This window comes from Dunckerocampus dactyliophorus, chromosome 3 (genome assembly GCF_027744805.1).
Source record: "Dunckerocampus dactyliophorus isolate RoL2022-P2 chromosome 3, RoL_Ddac_1.1, whole genome shotgun sequence".
In the NCBI taxonomy this organism is placed as follows: Eukaryota; Metazoa; Chordata; class Actinopteri; order Syngnathiformes; family Syngnathidae; genus Dunckerocampus; species Dunckerocampus dactyliophorus.
In genome coordinates this window covers 4,648,826-4,664,035 of record NC_072821.1, presented here as the reverse complement: position 1 = coordinate 4,664,035, position 15,210 = coordinate 4,648,826, and the positions used below count along the sequence as shown (strand labels likewise).

At 39.5% G+C, this 15,210-nt stretch overlaps 1 protein-coding gene across 1 annotated transcript in view; it reads right to left on the bottom strand.

Annotated features, from left to right (window-relative positions):
- Positions 1-15,210, bottom strand: part of slc12a4 (solute carrier family 12 member 4) — a 33,203-nt gene that overhangs the window by 5,864 nt on the left and 12,129 nt on the right. The window contains exons 5-19 of the mRNA XM_054772016.1: positions 8,968-9,065; positions 8,756-8,887; positions 5,545-5,691; positions 5,076-5,130; positions 4,844-4,974; positions 4,370-4,611; positions 4,061-4,275; positions 2,781-2,945; positions 2,598-2,696; positions 2,435-2,492; positions 2,196-2,370; positions 2,000-2,118; positions 1,438-1,536; positions 788-907; positions 602-706 (exon numbers count right to left, since the gene is read on the bottom strand). Of these exons, the coding sequence (XP_054627991.1) occupies positions 602-706; positions 788-907; positions 1,438-1,536; positions 2,000-2,118; positions 2,196-2,370; positions 2,435-2,492; positions 2,598-2,696; positions 2,781-2,945; positions 4,061-4,275; positions 4,370-4,611; positions 4,844-4,974; positions 5,076-5,130; positions 5,545-5,691; positions 8,756-8,887; positions 8,968-9,065 (1,960 nt within the window). The remainder of the gene's footprint in view (positions 1-601; positions 707-787; positions 908-1,437; positions 1,537-1,999; positions 2,119-2,195; positions 2,371-2,434; positions 2,493-2,597; positions 2,697-2,780; positions 2,946-4,060; positions 4,276-4,369; positions 4,612-4,843; positions 4,975-5,075; positions 5,131-5,544; positions 5,692-8,755; positions 8,888-8,967; positions 9,066-15,210) is intronic.

Here is a 15,210-nt window from a genome sequence, read left to right as displayed (position 1 = left end):
CAGGAAAAACTGGTTTTAAGTATAATGGCACCACTCCCTGCTTATTTTTTGGTTTTTACTATCAATAAAATCTGGGGGTGCTATGACAAAAGAGGCATAAAACAGCACAAATATTAAAATTTTTTATATAAGATTTTTTATGAAAATATTTTAAATTTATATGTAAATATTGCATGTTAAAAAAATAAAAACATTTGTATTTGTGTTTGTATTACTATTACTATTGTATATATATATATATATATATATATATATATATATATATATATATATATATATATATATATATATATATACACACAAAATATACATACAAAATATTTTCTATTTAGATATAAATATAAATATTTTTTTTATTTGTGTTTGTATTACTAAATTATATATGGACTGCAGATGAAAAATAGCATTTTGGCTAATTCTGTCATATTGACAGAAATGTATTAATGGTTAGGTCTGAAGGTGTTGAAAAGATCTGATGTGTGATATCACAGTCAATATACACTTTGATGAGAGGGACCATTTTGGGACTAAGACTGGGATTAGGATTCCTTAAGTGCATGATTGACTGTGTGTGTTGCGGAAAACGTCAATGTATCTGTACCTCCAGTTTTTGGTGTGCGGGGGTCCCACCTCTAGCCTTAAGAGGGCATAACGTGCAGCACTAAGCGACAGTCCTCTTATTCCATCTCCCCATTCCTTTTCTGCTCTGTTTTTGTTTGAATACGTGAAAGAAAAGATGAATTAAGGCAAAATATAAGACCAATAGAAACTGAAGCAAAGGACATACCCCTGGAACTCAATGTACTTGTAGATCATCCCTGCAATACCCATGGCCACAATAGCGTAATACCAGGAAGAGACGAACATCAGAGCCAAGCACATACTCATACCCAGAAAGGACAGAGCCCTGACGGGGAAATCAATAGGAAACGTGTTACTCACTAATCCTCCGTTTGGCACAAGTGTAGAACTGCAACTTGCACGGACGGCATCCATCCATCCATCCATTTTCTATACCGTTTCTCCTCATTAGGGTCGCGGGCCATGCTGGAGCCTATCCCAGCTGACTTCAGGCGACAGGCGGGGGACTGGTCGCCAGCCAATCGCAGGGCACATATAGACAAACAACCATTCACACCTATGGACAATTTAGAGTCGCCAATTACCCTAACATGCATGTTTTTGGATGTGGGAGGAAACCGGAGTACCCGGAGTACCCGGAGTACCTGGAGAACATGCAAACTTCACACAGAAATGCCCAAGGGAGAATCGAACCCAGATCTTCCCGATCTCCAGACTGTTACTGTGTTGGCCAACATGCTCACCACGAGACCACCGCGCGGCCCAGGGACGCCATTGTTGGCCAAATAGGTGTATCATCATCTTCACACAGCAAGCAAAACCAAAGAACAAACCGGGTTTTAAAATGGTTCTCACCAGTGGTAATATCTAAATCTGGGCCTCCAGTTGGGTGTGCGCAACAGCGTTTGCACGGCACAGGCCAGGTTTACAAAGAGATAGCACATCAGGAAAAACCTGTGGGATTTAAAAGAAACAACGCATCTTAAAAAGAATAACACTTTGTTATTCGCTGTTCAATTGTGCTAATTTTTAAAAAGTTCTCAATTGCCAACGTGTGATGGGAACTCTTTGAGAGGCGCTGGCCGAGATAAAATATGGAGTTATTTTATTTTGATGGAATTACGGCCAATTTTAAATGAACAAAGCAAGAATTAAGTTTATTTGTACTTCTAAACATAATTAAGGTGTTTTCACTCACTAACCCTTTTTGTCTCTCCGATGAGGTTATGTTTTTTTTCCTACAGCATTTTACAACATCATTTGAAAATTGTATGCAAATTAGACGATGACATCATCCAGTGATGTCTAGGACATCCGATGGCTACTTTTCTTACTTTAAAGTTGGCAACACTGACTCCAAGCGCTTTGTGAGACAAAATGAATCAGCACTAATGCATTTTTTTGCATGTTTTCTTACATAGAAAGGATAGGAGCCACCATATCCAATGAGGCAATCAGGATACCAAGCTCAGCGATGAATCCGGTCAGTAACAACGCCCAAGTTGGCTCGCCATTGGTCTTCCCATGGCCAAACACCTGAAGCAAAAACAAAAATTGAGCAATTGAAAGACCTTCTCTCATAGGGTTTGAGTAAGTAAGTTTGAGTGTCCTACTCTGAGGAAAGGGATGATGTTGTCCTTGGCGATGGCCTGGAGGAGTCTGGGAGCTCCTGTGAGTGACTGTAGGCCTGCGCCCACCGTGGAGAAGAAGGAACCGATCACAATGACCCATGGGGACGGCCAGGAGAGAGTGCCCACCACCAAGTTGTTCCTAACTGCATCCCCGAACCTGAAAACACGGATTGGGTGAGTTCTGCTCAGGATATTCCCTAAAAAAATGCAACTAGACTTACTTGTCTCTGAGAACAACCCCTTCAATACAAGCCCCAAACAGGATAACAGAACTTATATCTTGAGACAAAAAGTCAAGGTACTTAATTTGTATTACATTTTTTAAATAGAATTCTGAGTAAAGTCACAAGATTTAACTTGGTGTTGTCAGCAAAATAAGGATACAGACGATGGTAGTGGTAGTAATAGCTAAGATAGTTCCAATGGGGATGGACTTCTGGGCATCCCGGAGATCTCCAGACCTGTTGGAGCCTGCCATGATGCCTTCATGTACAAACAGAACACATTCAAAAGGTCACAGTGATGGTAACATGACTTCCTTTCCACAAGAAATGTCCTTTGACTTACCTGTGGCAGAGGGGAAGAAGATGCCCACCAGAAGCATGAAGGAGGTGGCGATGTCTGCTGACACATACATGCCAAAGTTCTCCATGGTGCTGTGGGAGTCCACGGACGCCAGACCCTCCTTCTCCAGGATCTCACCTTTCTGCAGGTAGTCACCCCACATGTTGTCTATCAAACAATTGACACAGGTTAGTCCTTCTCCATTTTTGTTACCTACCCCGGGCATGTTTAAATCACTGACTGATGTTGATTGATTTATCACAGCTGCATCTCCCTGGGTCACTGGTGTGTGGGAGTGAGGAAGAAAAACTCGCTTGTGGAAAAGTGGTCACCTGTTGGTTTACATGTATAAATCCCTAGACCCTGAATACAAGACGGCACATTTATTAAGACCACTTTGATTGGATACTTGGATTGGATTATAGAACTGCATTTTGTACATATAGTATAGCATTATTGTTATAGAGTACAGAATATTCTATTTAAAAAAAGAGTTATAATAAATTTAAAATATTTTATATTTGTCAAATAACATAAAATTATTTCAATTTCCCTGTAATTCATTGTCATTTTTTAGGATATTATTGTTATGGTATTTATCTGATTGGCTGGGAATAAATTTCTCATTTTATAATCCATTTTTACCTACAACCTTTCCTGTCATTTTTTCTCTTTAAACTGTACAGCTTTACAGATGCCATGTCTACTGTCTAGATGTTTTTTATAGAATATAGTAGTTTGAACAATCCTAATGTCAACAATTTGCAGTTTGACCAGATTTAAGCATACCTTGTGAGACTATACGGGATTAACTGTCCAAGTGTGCTTTGCTTTTTCATGGGCTTTTTTTTGCATTGTTTTCTTATGCCACCACAGAAACCTCTAAAGTCAAACAATCCTGGGGTCGTACAAACTGGACTAGGACCGAAATATTCATGAAAAATTTGGCTCTAAAACTTGTAGCTTGCTCAGATGCTCAGTGAGCATCTCAAAAGGACTCATTCTACAAAGTGTGCATTGCTTTTCTTTGTTTTTGTTTTTTTGTTATTCTGCCACAGAAAAGTCTAAAATCAAACAATCCTTAGGTCGTACCGTTCAGAACCCGACCTAAATATCTGTCTCAAATGACATCAAGCAAGACCTCCGCACATCTCACGAGACCCAGGCATATTTTGTAAGCATTCAATTCAGTTGCCATTTAAAGGGTTCATTCAACAAGCTTTTCTTTGGCTTTTTTGTTTTTTACACCGTCACAGAAAGGTGCCACGGGGGGCAAAGTATACCTCTAAATATTCCACTAGCCAGTCCAGGAATGCCCTGGATCTCTGTCACGTTGTTATGGAGGAAGTAGTCATCACACTGTGCGCTGCTCATGTTCCCCGGCAGACAGAACATGTCCCACAGCTGACTGGCCGCTGTGACGTTGCCCGTGGTGACAGTCTTTGCGCAAACATCAAAACGGTCTCTGACCAAAGTCCTGTTGCCTAGCATGCAGATCCTAATGTAAGAAGCGAAAAAAAACAGGTAAATAAGGTAACCAAAGCTGTATATATATACAGTATATTTTTACTGAGTGTTCTCAACAAACATACGGGAACTCCGGTGGATGAGATACGGACTTGATGGCACCGGCGTAGATGGAGACGATCGAGATAATAACACAAGCGAGGAAGAGCGATGCCAGCTTGTTGACGTATTTGACTCCCACGAAAACCACCACGGCCATGAGGCTGAGGCAGATGGAGCCGTAGACCCGCATGTTGTTCAGCACCGCGCTGTCAGCCCCATGGTGGTCTGCGGCATGAAAGATGGCCGCCTGGGGGACGAGATATTTCTGAAGAGGAAAAGGAAAAAAAACGTAAAAGGTACAGGTGTAGCATATTGAAGTACACAACGTGCCTGAATATTAATTGGGGCGAGGCGTCTATTTGAGTGGATGGCACTATTTGAGGAAATATGGTATGTTGGGCCCATTATGAACATCCAAGTACCCAATGGTGCTAAAAGGCAACACATTCTAACAGGAGCTACAACGTGACCACAAAATGATTTTTGTTCATACTGACCAGGAATATTTCAACGGCACCAAGGATGTACATGGCGGAAGCAAAGGTGGTGCCCAGGTAGAAGCACAGGCCCACGGCGCCTCCGAACTCCGGACCCAAAGAGCGTGAGATCATGAAGTAGGCCCCTCCAGCTGGATGGAGACACACGAGCCAATATTAGATCAAATCAAACAATTCATCATCTGAAATGCAGCTTTATGGCATACTAATACATCAAATTCACATACATTACCTGGAACAACACCATTAGTCGCAATGGCACTCATTGATATGGCCGTGAGCATCGTCTGCAAAATTAAAAAAGGGACAAAATGGGGCACAGATGTTGTGGCATGTTGACATCAAAGTGACTCTCAGGCACATTTTCCATCTGCTTGAGCATAATCCCTCTTGAAATGATCAATATATTAATGGTGTGTCCTGGAAATACATACGACCACAACAGTGATTACGTAAGCTTGATGTAATGGAGGCTCGCTCTGCAGAAATTCACTAGTCACACATAGCATTCTTTATATTATGTATGTCTGGAGTGCACCGCTGCCAACGTAGGGGTGTACCTAATAATGCGTCTGCTGAGCGGATGTGGTGTTGTATTGACTGGCTCATGACCCACATTGGTGGTGAAACCACCACAGCATGATTAGCCAAGTTGTCTGTTGTGTATGTGTGTATGCGTGTGTGCGTGTGTGTGCACTAACACATGAGCAGCACATGAGTACAATCAGCAGGGACTGCATGATGCCGGCCACCCCGACGATCCACGTCAGCCGCAGGAAGAGAATCACTCCAAAAATGTTCTGGAGGCACGGCAAGTAGACGCCCATGAGAGTGCCCATGTTGGGAGACTGTGAGAAAAGAGAGAGAGAAAGGTGGTGGAAAGGTATTGAGCAGTTGAACGTGGGCAATTCAGGAAACAACAATATTGATGGCAGGTATTGATTGGTTCACTTTTTAAAAGGTCAGTGATGCAGCTCTTTGCATGTAGAGCGGAACCTACAAGTTGTAATTTTCAGAGAAAAAAAAAAAAAATGCCTCTCGAGCCCTCGACAGCACGGGTGTCCAAACTTTTTCCACCAAGGGCTGCATACGGAAAAATGTAAGGAACTTTGACACAGAATGTGCATTAAAGATACTAAAACCAATCCATCTGTGTAGGCTCTCAGTCGTACAGGAGTTGTCCATCGAGGAAAAGGCTTCTTTTCCTCGATTCAGGGAGCGACACTTCCCTTTTATCGTAGGTGTGAATAACAGGATAGGATTATACCACTGTAAAGATGAGGAATGCAGGCTTAGTGTAACGAACCAATAGGAGGAGGGTGTTGGCACACCAATTCCGCCCACTCTTACTGTATTTAAGGCCTAAGCTACCAGCACTTATTAGTTTGCTGACGAAGCTCTTCGGATGAGGAGCGAAACGTCCGACACCTTCTACACAGAAGTACAGATGACGTCTCAAGAAGCCTTTTCCTCGATAAAACCAATCCAGTGTAGGTCAATATATGCTAATCTGTCTGGACAAAACATCCACATCTTAGCTTTGTTTTATAAGTGACAAATAAAATCGGTGTAATCTTTAAGTAAAATCAATACCAGAGACGTATTCTATACGTTTTTATGAACCCGGATTTTAACGCATCCACACGCAAACACGCACGTGCACACACATGCACACACACAGTTCAGTTCCAAATGTGAAAATTCTAAATAGTTCATGGTGTTATATTTGCAAGTAAATTGTTATTTTGATTTAAAACAACCCTTTTTTGTGTTGTTTATGTTGGTATAGTTGTTTCGATATTTGAGCTGTCACAAAAGCAAAAAAATTGTGTCAAAGTGAAAGTTATGCTTGTAATGTATCTTTTCACAAAAAGCTGGTGTTCTCTCTTTTTTAGTCAGGAACTGATATTTTCCTGAAACTTACCTATGTTCTACTGCCGATTACTAAAAAACGGAAAAAGGTAGAAACAAACTTTTTTCTTTTTTCTGATGAAAGACGGGAGTCTAATCTTTCTTTTGGTAGGTTCCATGTTTATATAGCCATAGAACACAATATATTCTGTGTGCCTTGAAAGATCAGTCAAAATCGTCTAAAATGGTACTGATGGTGTTATCTTTTGAAAAAAGGCTGGGATTGAATGAATTAATGGTATATCTCGTTAATAATAAATTCATGTTATTTTTACAATAAGGCCGTCCCTCTCAACTTCCCGGTTTGAACATCGCCCCCTCACTCTATTGCAGTTTTTCAAAAATGTATTAATTTAAATCTCTGTTTAGTGGTTGACTATGTACTCTTATTAGTCAAAAATATTGAAAGGCAAGTCATTTGTAGCATTCTGGTCACTAGGCGTTAGTAAAGTTACACCGATGAGACATTACCTTAGATAACATTACGTTATCACTGCATGGAGTCAGCCATGGCAGGTCCGATATGATAGAAGGAAAAAAAGTGCTCCTCCCATTCCGTGTGGAAGTGTTTTTTTGTCTTCTTACGTTGTCCTTCTTGCCCACTTCGTTTGAAACCCTTTCTTAAGTTTAGAATAAATAAACCGGAGACTAACTAGTTAGCTTGATATCTTGCTATGCTTTAAAGAGAGATTAGAGATGCACAACGTGCACAAAGAATAATAGGAGTGTAAAGGCAACTATAGAGGTGTTATGTCATGTCTACAGGGCTCTAATAATGGTATAAACCCTATTTAAAAAGTCCTAAAAGTCCATGTTTTCTGTGCTAACTATGAAAATATTCAATTTATTAATATTGAAACTTACTTACACCCCTATAGTCACCTTTACACTCTGTTACACTCTTTACTTTACTCTTATCAATAATAAGACATCGCATTGGGAAAGTTCCTTCTTGTTGTAGTATCTGTACAACGTAATGTGGGCTTGATCGTGTGGCATTAAAAAAAAACCCCAATGACATCAGCCTATCATCCATCCTCACGATAATGTTTGTTTGATTGACGGACAGGACAGCCCGTCTAACATTAATCTGCCATACACAGACGTACACTCCTACAATACTGCTAGCTTTGTTTAAACCACATCACGTACCACTTTTGTGCTGGCTATGATATCACTGCAGGGACTTAAGAGATGGCGGCCGTTCACAGCATATAGCAAGCTACCAAGCTACCTAGTTAACCTCCAATATATTTGTTCTACATTTAAGAAAGTGTTTTAAAGACAGTGGGGAAGAAGGACAAAGTAAGAAGCCAAAAACGTACCACTTCCACATGGAATGGGAGGAGATTTTTTTTCCCACTATGTCAGACTGCAAGGATCCAAGCTCATCAGGGTAATATTACTGACGCATAGTGACCAGAATACTACATATGGCATGCCTTTCAATATTTTTTGACTAATAATAGGCCTTAGTCAACAACAAAACAGCAATCATTTCTTAATTAATTTTTGAAAAAATGCGAGAGAGCGAGGGAGAGGTGTTCAAACCGCGATGTAGCGAGGGAACACTGTCTATAAATAAATACAAAAATGAAAAAATGTAGAATTCAAAATAACAGAAATAAAATACATTTTAAAAACGTCTGTTTACACTTGTATAACAGTTAAGAATGTTAGAAATTGTGATGCGTGAGGTCAATTCGCTTGTAGCTATCCCGTATATGCTTATACGCTTGTTTTCAACTTTGATTATACTGTGGTTAACTTACTTTTACACTTGTACGGTTAATGAAGGTTTTATGATGGCAACAGTTTGACCTTGAAGCACATTACTTAAATTGGATTAGTTTCTATTGAAAAAAGGGGTGCAAAATAAGTAGTGAAAGACATCATGCTGAGGTTGTACTGTATTTAAATCTAGCATGCAGGACTGAATGGCATCCAGGATCCAACGCTATCTGTCAGCAAGTCTTCATACAAGCACGCTGCTCACGTTACCTTGGGTGTCTTCCTCCGTGAAGTCTCTGCACTCTCCTCCTCCTCATGCTCCTTGGCTCCCTGGGTGATGTTTGTGTAGCTGACCAAGCGGCTGAGCAGAGACGACACCTTCGGTCGGATGTCCAGCTCTTCCTGCGTAGACAAAAGGAAGGAACATTATGCCAAATCACACAAAACTAATTCGTATTAGGATGTGAGAAATTTCTCAGGACCTCGAACAAGGCCAAGTTCCTGTCGTAGAAGTCATTCTTCTTGTTTGTGGTCTCATCACTGTTGAGGAACGGGCTGTCTTCTTTGTGATTGGCATGTCCTGCAATGGAAACAACCGGTACCAATTAAGCCATCTGGTTCATTATATTGTTAAGGTATATGCTGTCTCCATTAACTATATCATGCATTTATGACCACTTTTCAAGAACGCCTCTCTTATAGCTTCTTATAGCTTATAGCTTGCCAACCTATTGTATATTGTGTATCCAATTACTGTATCTTCCATACTTTTTTCATGGTTTGGCTGGTCCCGAGCCTTGTACTCCGGAGCGACTTATATTTGTTTTTTTTCCACACTGTCAGCCGCGAGAGGGCGGTCTAGGCTAGTGTGCCAGCATCTGCTCCTCCTATCACTGTACCACCTTATTTTAACTGTTACGTTAACATACCACCTATTCACGTTACGTTAACAGACACCTATTAAGCCTGTAGTTCTCCATTTTATTATTACTATACCTTGCCTTTCAAGATGAAATGTCTGTTCTTGGTCTCTGATTTTCTAATATCAATTTCCCCCCACAAATGCGACTTATAGTCCAGTGCGACTTGTATATGTTTTTTCTCCTCTTCATTGTGCATTCTTGGCTGGTGTGACTTTACTCCGGAGCGACTTATAGTCAGGAAAATACGGTATTGTGACTCTTGTGCATCTTCATTTGCTATTTATTTTATTGTATTTATATATCCATATTTAACACAATAGATATGTATTATTGTATTTATTTAATCTTATATTTGACATCATTATTAAAAATAAAATATTACAATTGTTGTATATATATTTCTATCGGTCAGTTTCAAAGATAATTCCTGTTCAGGGATGAATAAAGTAAAATCCTATACTTCAAACAGTCTTTCAACAATTTTTGCAAATAAAATTGGTACAAAATGTTCCATCTTGGGGTTATTTTTTTCACTTTGATAATATTTTTTATTTAATTTTTCACTCCAGAAAATGATATGTATTTTTAGAAACACATGTGTAATCTTTATTAGAATATTGACAATAATAACCATATACAAGTTTAATATACATTTATTTTATAACATTTAATTCTGACTTTATCATTATTATCACTGCGTTCCTTTAATATCTGCCTGCCTAAAATCCACACTTCCACATTCAATCTTATTACATACAACACAAGATAGACGGGAATATACAAAAGAAGCTCCGTGACAAATGCATTACAGTTTCCAATCGCCATCAAATTCATCAAACAACAAGCCCAAAAAGCAGCAGCACAAAATGACTTACATTTTGTGATATTTAACGTCTTTTTTTGACACATCTATTGCAGCAGCAGTTAGAAATAAATGTATGTCTGCTCGTCACTAACCTGTGTGGCATGCTGCACTGCTGCTGGTGTCACTGAGGCTCAGCATAGCTGTGAGCTGAGCTGTGTACATCCTGCACTCACATCAACTACTATCCAGGACGCCCTGGGTGAAAAACACCCACTGTGGGGGCCTGATCGCTGCTCAATGAGATGGTGCTTGTGCGTGATGCAAATGCTTTGTGTTATCTTACATGAAAGTAAACAGCGTCTCAACGAGGTGCATGCAAGATAACAAAACAAGCAAAACCACCTATGGGAACAGTTTTTCCCCTCACAATTTTCGCAACCACAGCTGGGCTGCAGCAAAGTGAAGAATGAATAACAATTACACAACACTGCCCTCTTGTGTCTAATAAGAGCCACCGCCAGCAGACACTCACTGCCTCAACATTAGGTACAAGTGGCAATGCTTTGTTCCTTTTATTGTGGTTCTACTGTATCATACACTGACAGCTGTTTCTAATCATTTTATTTCCTCATTTAGTAACATGAGAAACGTATACCTCCCTTAAGAAATAATATTTACGTTTATTTTTATTATTATTATTATTTATGATTATTAAGTTATACAAATATCTTCGTTTTAGTGTATTATTTATTAACTTTAGCGATTTATTTATAGACTCTGATAATAACAATAGTTATTATTGTTACTATTATTACAATTAACAATACATATATTTAATTATAATAATAAGAAGAATATATATAATTATGATCATTGCATGTTATGAACTGCGGTATATCGTATGTTATCATTTTTTAAAACCTTAAAATGGCCTACTTTGGGTTTACAATAGCATTTTTAAAATAATATACAGTCAATACTAGCATGATTTATGTTCAGTGTAAAATAGGTACAGTACACCAACAGCAAACCACACAAACAAAAGGTTGTTTTTCTAAGGCATGATGCAGCCGCAGCAATAAACACATTATTGAACTAATACCTTCCTGACAGTGGCAAAACTGTGAATGCAAGCAGCAGAACTGTCTACAGTCAGAAGTGATGCTATCAAACAACAGACTCTCATAATTAAGCCCATCTAATAGGTAAAATAACACCTTCCATCAGATTAATTTGCAGCGCCAGTGTAGAGCAAAATGTCAAAGAAAAGTGCAGCTGATGTGTGCCAAAATGTCAGAAAAGCCAAGCTATAATTTGCAGTGAGTGCACTTTACAAAGAGATCAATTCTATGAGACGATACTAGCTGGTCACTTCTTTCCAAAGTGCAAAGTACACGACTCCTACACAGGAAACCAAACAACACGATTCACGCTGAACAACGGGATGTTCCATTTGCGTTGGAAATGAACCTTTCCGAAGCAGATTAGGAAAGAGTAAGGTGTGTCAATCAGCTCCTTATTGGAAAAACCTATTTGCTAATGAGTGAATGAAAGGTTTAACACCACATGAGATGGCTGAGCTCACTTTACTTCTTTGGCTAAACTGCTTGAGTGGTTACTAGACTCTAACTTCCCATGACAATGTTCAAGTTCTTCAAACAGCCATCAGGACTGTCAAGGTTACATTTTTTTCCTCATCAGAGAATAAAACCTTCTTCCTTCCCCTTTCAATTTTGTGAAACTGAAGGAGACGTTTTTTGTTCTTAAAACCCTTCTCTCGCAGATGACTGTTATTGGACTGCACTCGGCACCAGTAACAACCTTCATCTGGGCCCAGAATTGCCCCTTGTCTTGGTGGACAGCCAATCGGCTCCTCCGGCTCAGGGTCGGTGAGATTTTTCGGGTCTATCACTTGACTTTTTGGTTCCATAACCCTCAGGATCTTTGAAGAAGTTTAAAATGACTGCCTTACTGCGTCCGACTTCAACATTCTGACCGCGTTCAACGAGAGAAGGCTTTTTTCTGCCTTTGCCATCAAGAGATCATGACAGTGTGAATGCCTGACAAAAAAATGTCACTGAATCCACATTTTTGCGGGGTCTTAAACTTTTGATCTGCTGCTAAACTGCCTATTTCGCTTTAATGGTTGCTTGCAATAAATGACTTACTGAAAATTGTTTGACTCCCAAGTCTTCTTTTTGCATTTTGAAGCTCTACTTAGAACCTCCTTAAGCTCCCACAGTGCAAAACAAAATTCTTGCAGTTTTTTCAACTGGTCTTAAAATTTTAATCAGGGTTGAATATTGTACAGTAATATGCTCATTTTAATCACTGAAAGGAAAGTACATTTTCATTCTGCTGTACATAGTGTGGCATACAGGTGCAACTCCATACATTGGAATATCGTGCAATTCATTTAGACTATCAAGAAGTACATTCTTGAAATAGTCCAGTCTATGTGTAGTGACTCTATAGAATGAGTTTCTGAATTGAATTACTGAAATAAACTTTTTAAAGATAATGTATTGAAATGCACCTGTATGGCTTAAAGAAATAGAGGCCAGCCATGTTCATAATACATGCCATAACCCTAACAGATACCCGGTACTCTCTGCAGTTGAGCCACTTTTTGTTGGAAATAAGGTATGCGACAAACACTGCAGAACATTCTGTAAATAGAAGAATGTTTTGTAAAAGCAAAATATGGACCACACTCAGAATGACTGCAATAATTGCTGCAGTGCCATTCGAAGCACTGGTCATTACACTTCTTAAAAATCCAATTTAAAATCAGCATCAAAGCAAATAAGAAGTCACATTTGAAAACGTGCATTAGCTTTCATTAGTTACTCCTTCCTGGGGGAACAGATGGTGTAGCTTTAATGTAGCTTAATGGCTGTCATGCAGAACAGAAATCTGAATGTTAAAAATGCTAACCTGCTGAGGCGTACAGCAAAACATATTAGCGCTGATGTGCACTAATGATGGGCGGGGGAGGGTGTGTGTGTGTGTAGGGGCATTGTCGTGATGACCTCGGGGAGTGGTCAAAGACAAAATTTTAGACTCCTCGTCAAACGATCTTGCCCAATGTTCAAAGCAGGGTTGCAAAGCATGTGTGCAATGGGAAGGTACGTTCTCCACTATTGTAACGAGTTAGGCTAATAATTGCACTCTAAGTTACCTTTTGGGGAGCAAAAAGATGCAGGGAAGTTGTAAAAGTCCAGTATCAAGTCTATCAAACGTACCCCTAAAAAGTACAGTCATTTTTCCTCTAGGTTTGCACCATTACAAACAAGACAGAAATAGCAGAGAATCGCACCAGCCAACTAAAGTTCAGCCCTGAGTCATGAATGCAAGGGAGTGTTGTTCTGGTTCTAGACTCCAGTTCTACAACAATGGCCGCAGTGTTTTGTTTTTGCAGTGGACAGAGCTGAGTCCACAAGCCGAGGCTGACGTTAAAACTGTGTCATTTCCTCCAGGATAACCACTCCCGCAATGGAATCAGGACTTTTTAGCTACAGTCCATGCAATGCAACTTTTACTGACTCTAAAGGACGAAACAAGTATAATAATGCTCTATTCTCAGCTACACTGAGTTAACTGCTAACAATAGCAATAGCTGTCATCACATTATATTACATTAGTATTTAACTTCTGTGTGTTGAACTCTGCTGTTATCATTTTGACATATGAATATGTTTGGTTAACTTCTTTTTACACTTGTATGACAGCTAAGAATGTAAAAAGTGACTTAAAACTTTGCCTGCACAGTAAAAATGAAGGCTGAAAGATTATTTAAATTTCTGTTATTTTTCACCATAATGAAATTCGACCAGCACTTTTTGATCCAGAGTTCTCACTCAGCTTTACAAAAATAAAGGGAAAAACAAGCATCCGAGTCTACTAGCTTCACTATCATGTTTGACAAACGCCAGCCACAAAAACTATGACCACAACTATAATCACCACGTAGACAAGTGAGATGGTATTTTGCATTGCTGACATTGTTGTAGTACAATTTCCGTCCAACTGTCTAGCTTGTTATAGTATAAGCCCATGACCCCCTCATTCATCAGCAGGCTCACCACCTTTTCGACAGCATGTAGTCATCCTTAGCAGCTGCCTGCTAACTTGGATGGCTCTGCTCCAGCACAAAAACAGGTCAAGTGGGCTGAACGATAGGCTAGTGTTAAAACCCCCCAGTTAGGTTTTCAAGTTAAATCAGGGCATCATCAAGTGATCAATTTCTTAATGGGTATAGTGGGTTTAGACCATCAAAGTGTCCAATGAGATTACTGGACTGCAACCAGGTACCCTAGAGGCAGTTTGTGTCACTACACGCTCAGTATCTTTGTACAATGGCTGGCAGACTAATGACAATAACCGTGCATGCCGTTGAAGTTATTTTCTCCAGTTGTGGGAGTGTGCATGGTGTGTTGCTTAAAGACAAGAAATAGTTGACAACAAAGCAGTCAAACGGCGGTGAAAGCTTATCTTCTGTGAAAATAATACTTCTAACATGTCTATCTTTGCTCTTACACCAAGTCAGTCTGCATGAATACATTCTTGCGTGTGTCCATCGTTTTGCTTCGTTGTTTTCCCGTGGGGGGGTAGCGTATGAACATTAATTTGCTGCCATCTAATGCTATCACATCACAGCTTCTAATACAGCTGGTGCAGACTTTTTCCCCCCCCCTCTTGTCTGCTTTTAGATTTTATTTCCGTGCAACAAGGCATGCTGTGAATATTGGGGCACTTATACAATTAGAGCATTTAGATGAAGCTGTAGGAGGAAATTATCCATTTCAATGACCATTTTTGAGTTGCAACAATATTTTAACTTTGGATTTTGTATAAATATTGTTTGTTCTTGGTCACCGTTCATACCCGGCTCTACTCAACAAGAGTGATACGTTCAACATCCACGTTTCTTAGTGTTTTTTGTTTTTTCCTTAAACTTTTTTCCCTTAAGATGGACTATTTTAGTAATAACTTGT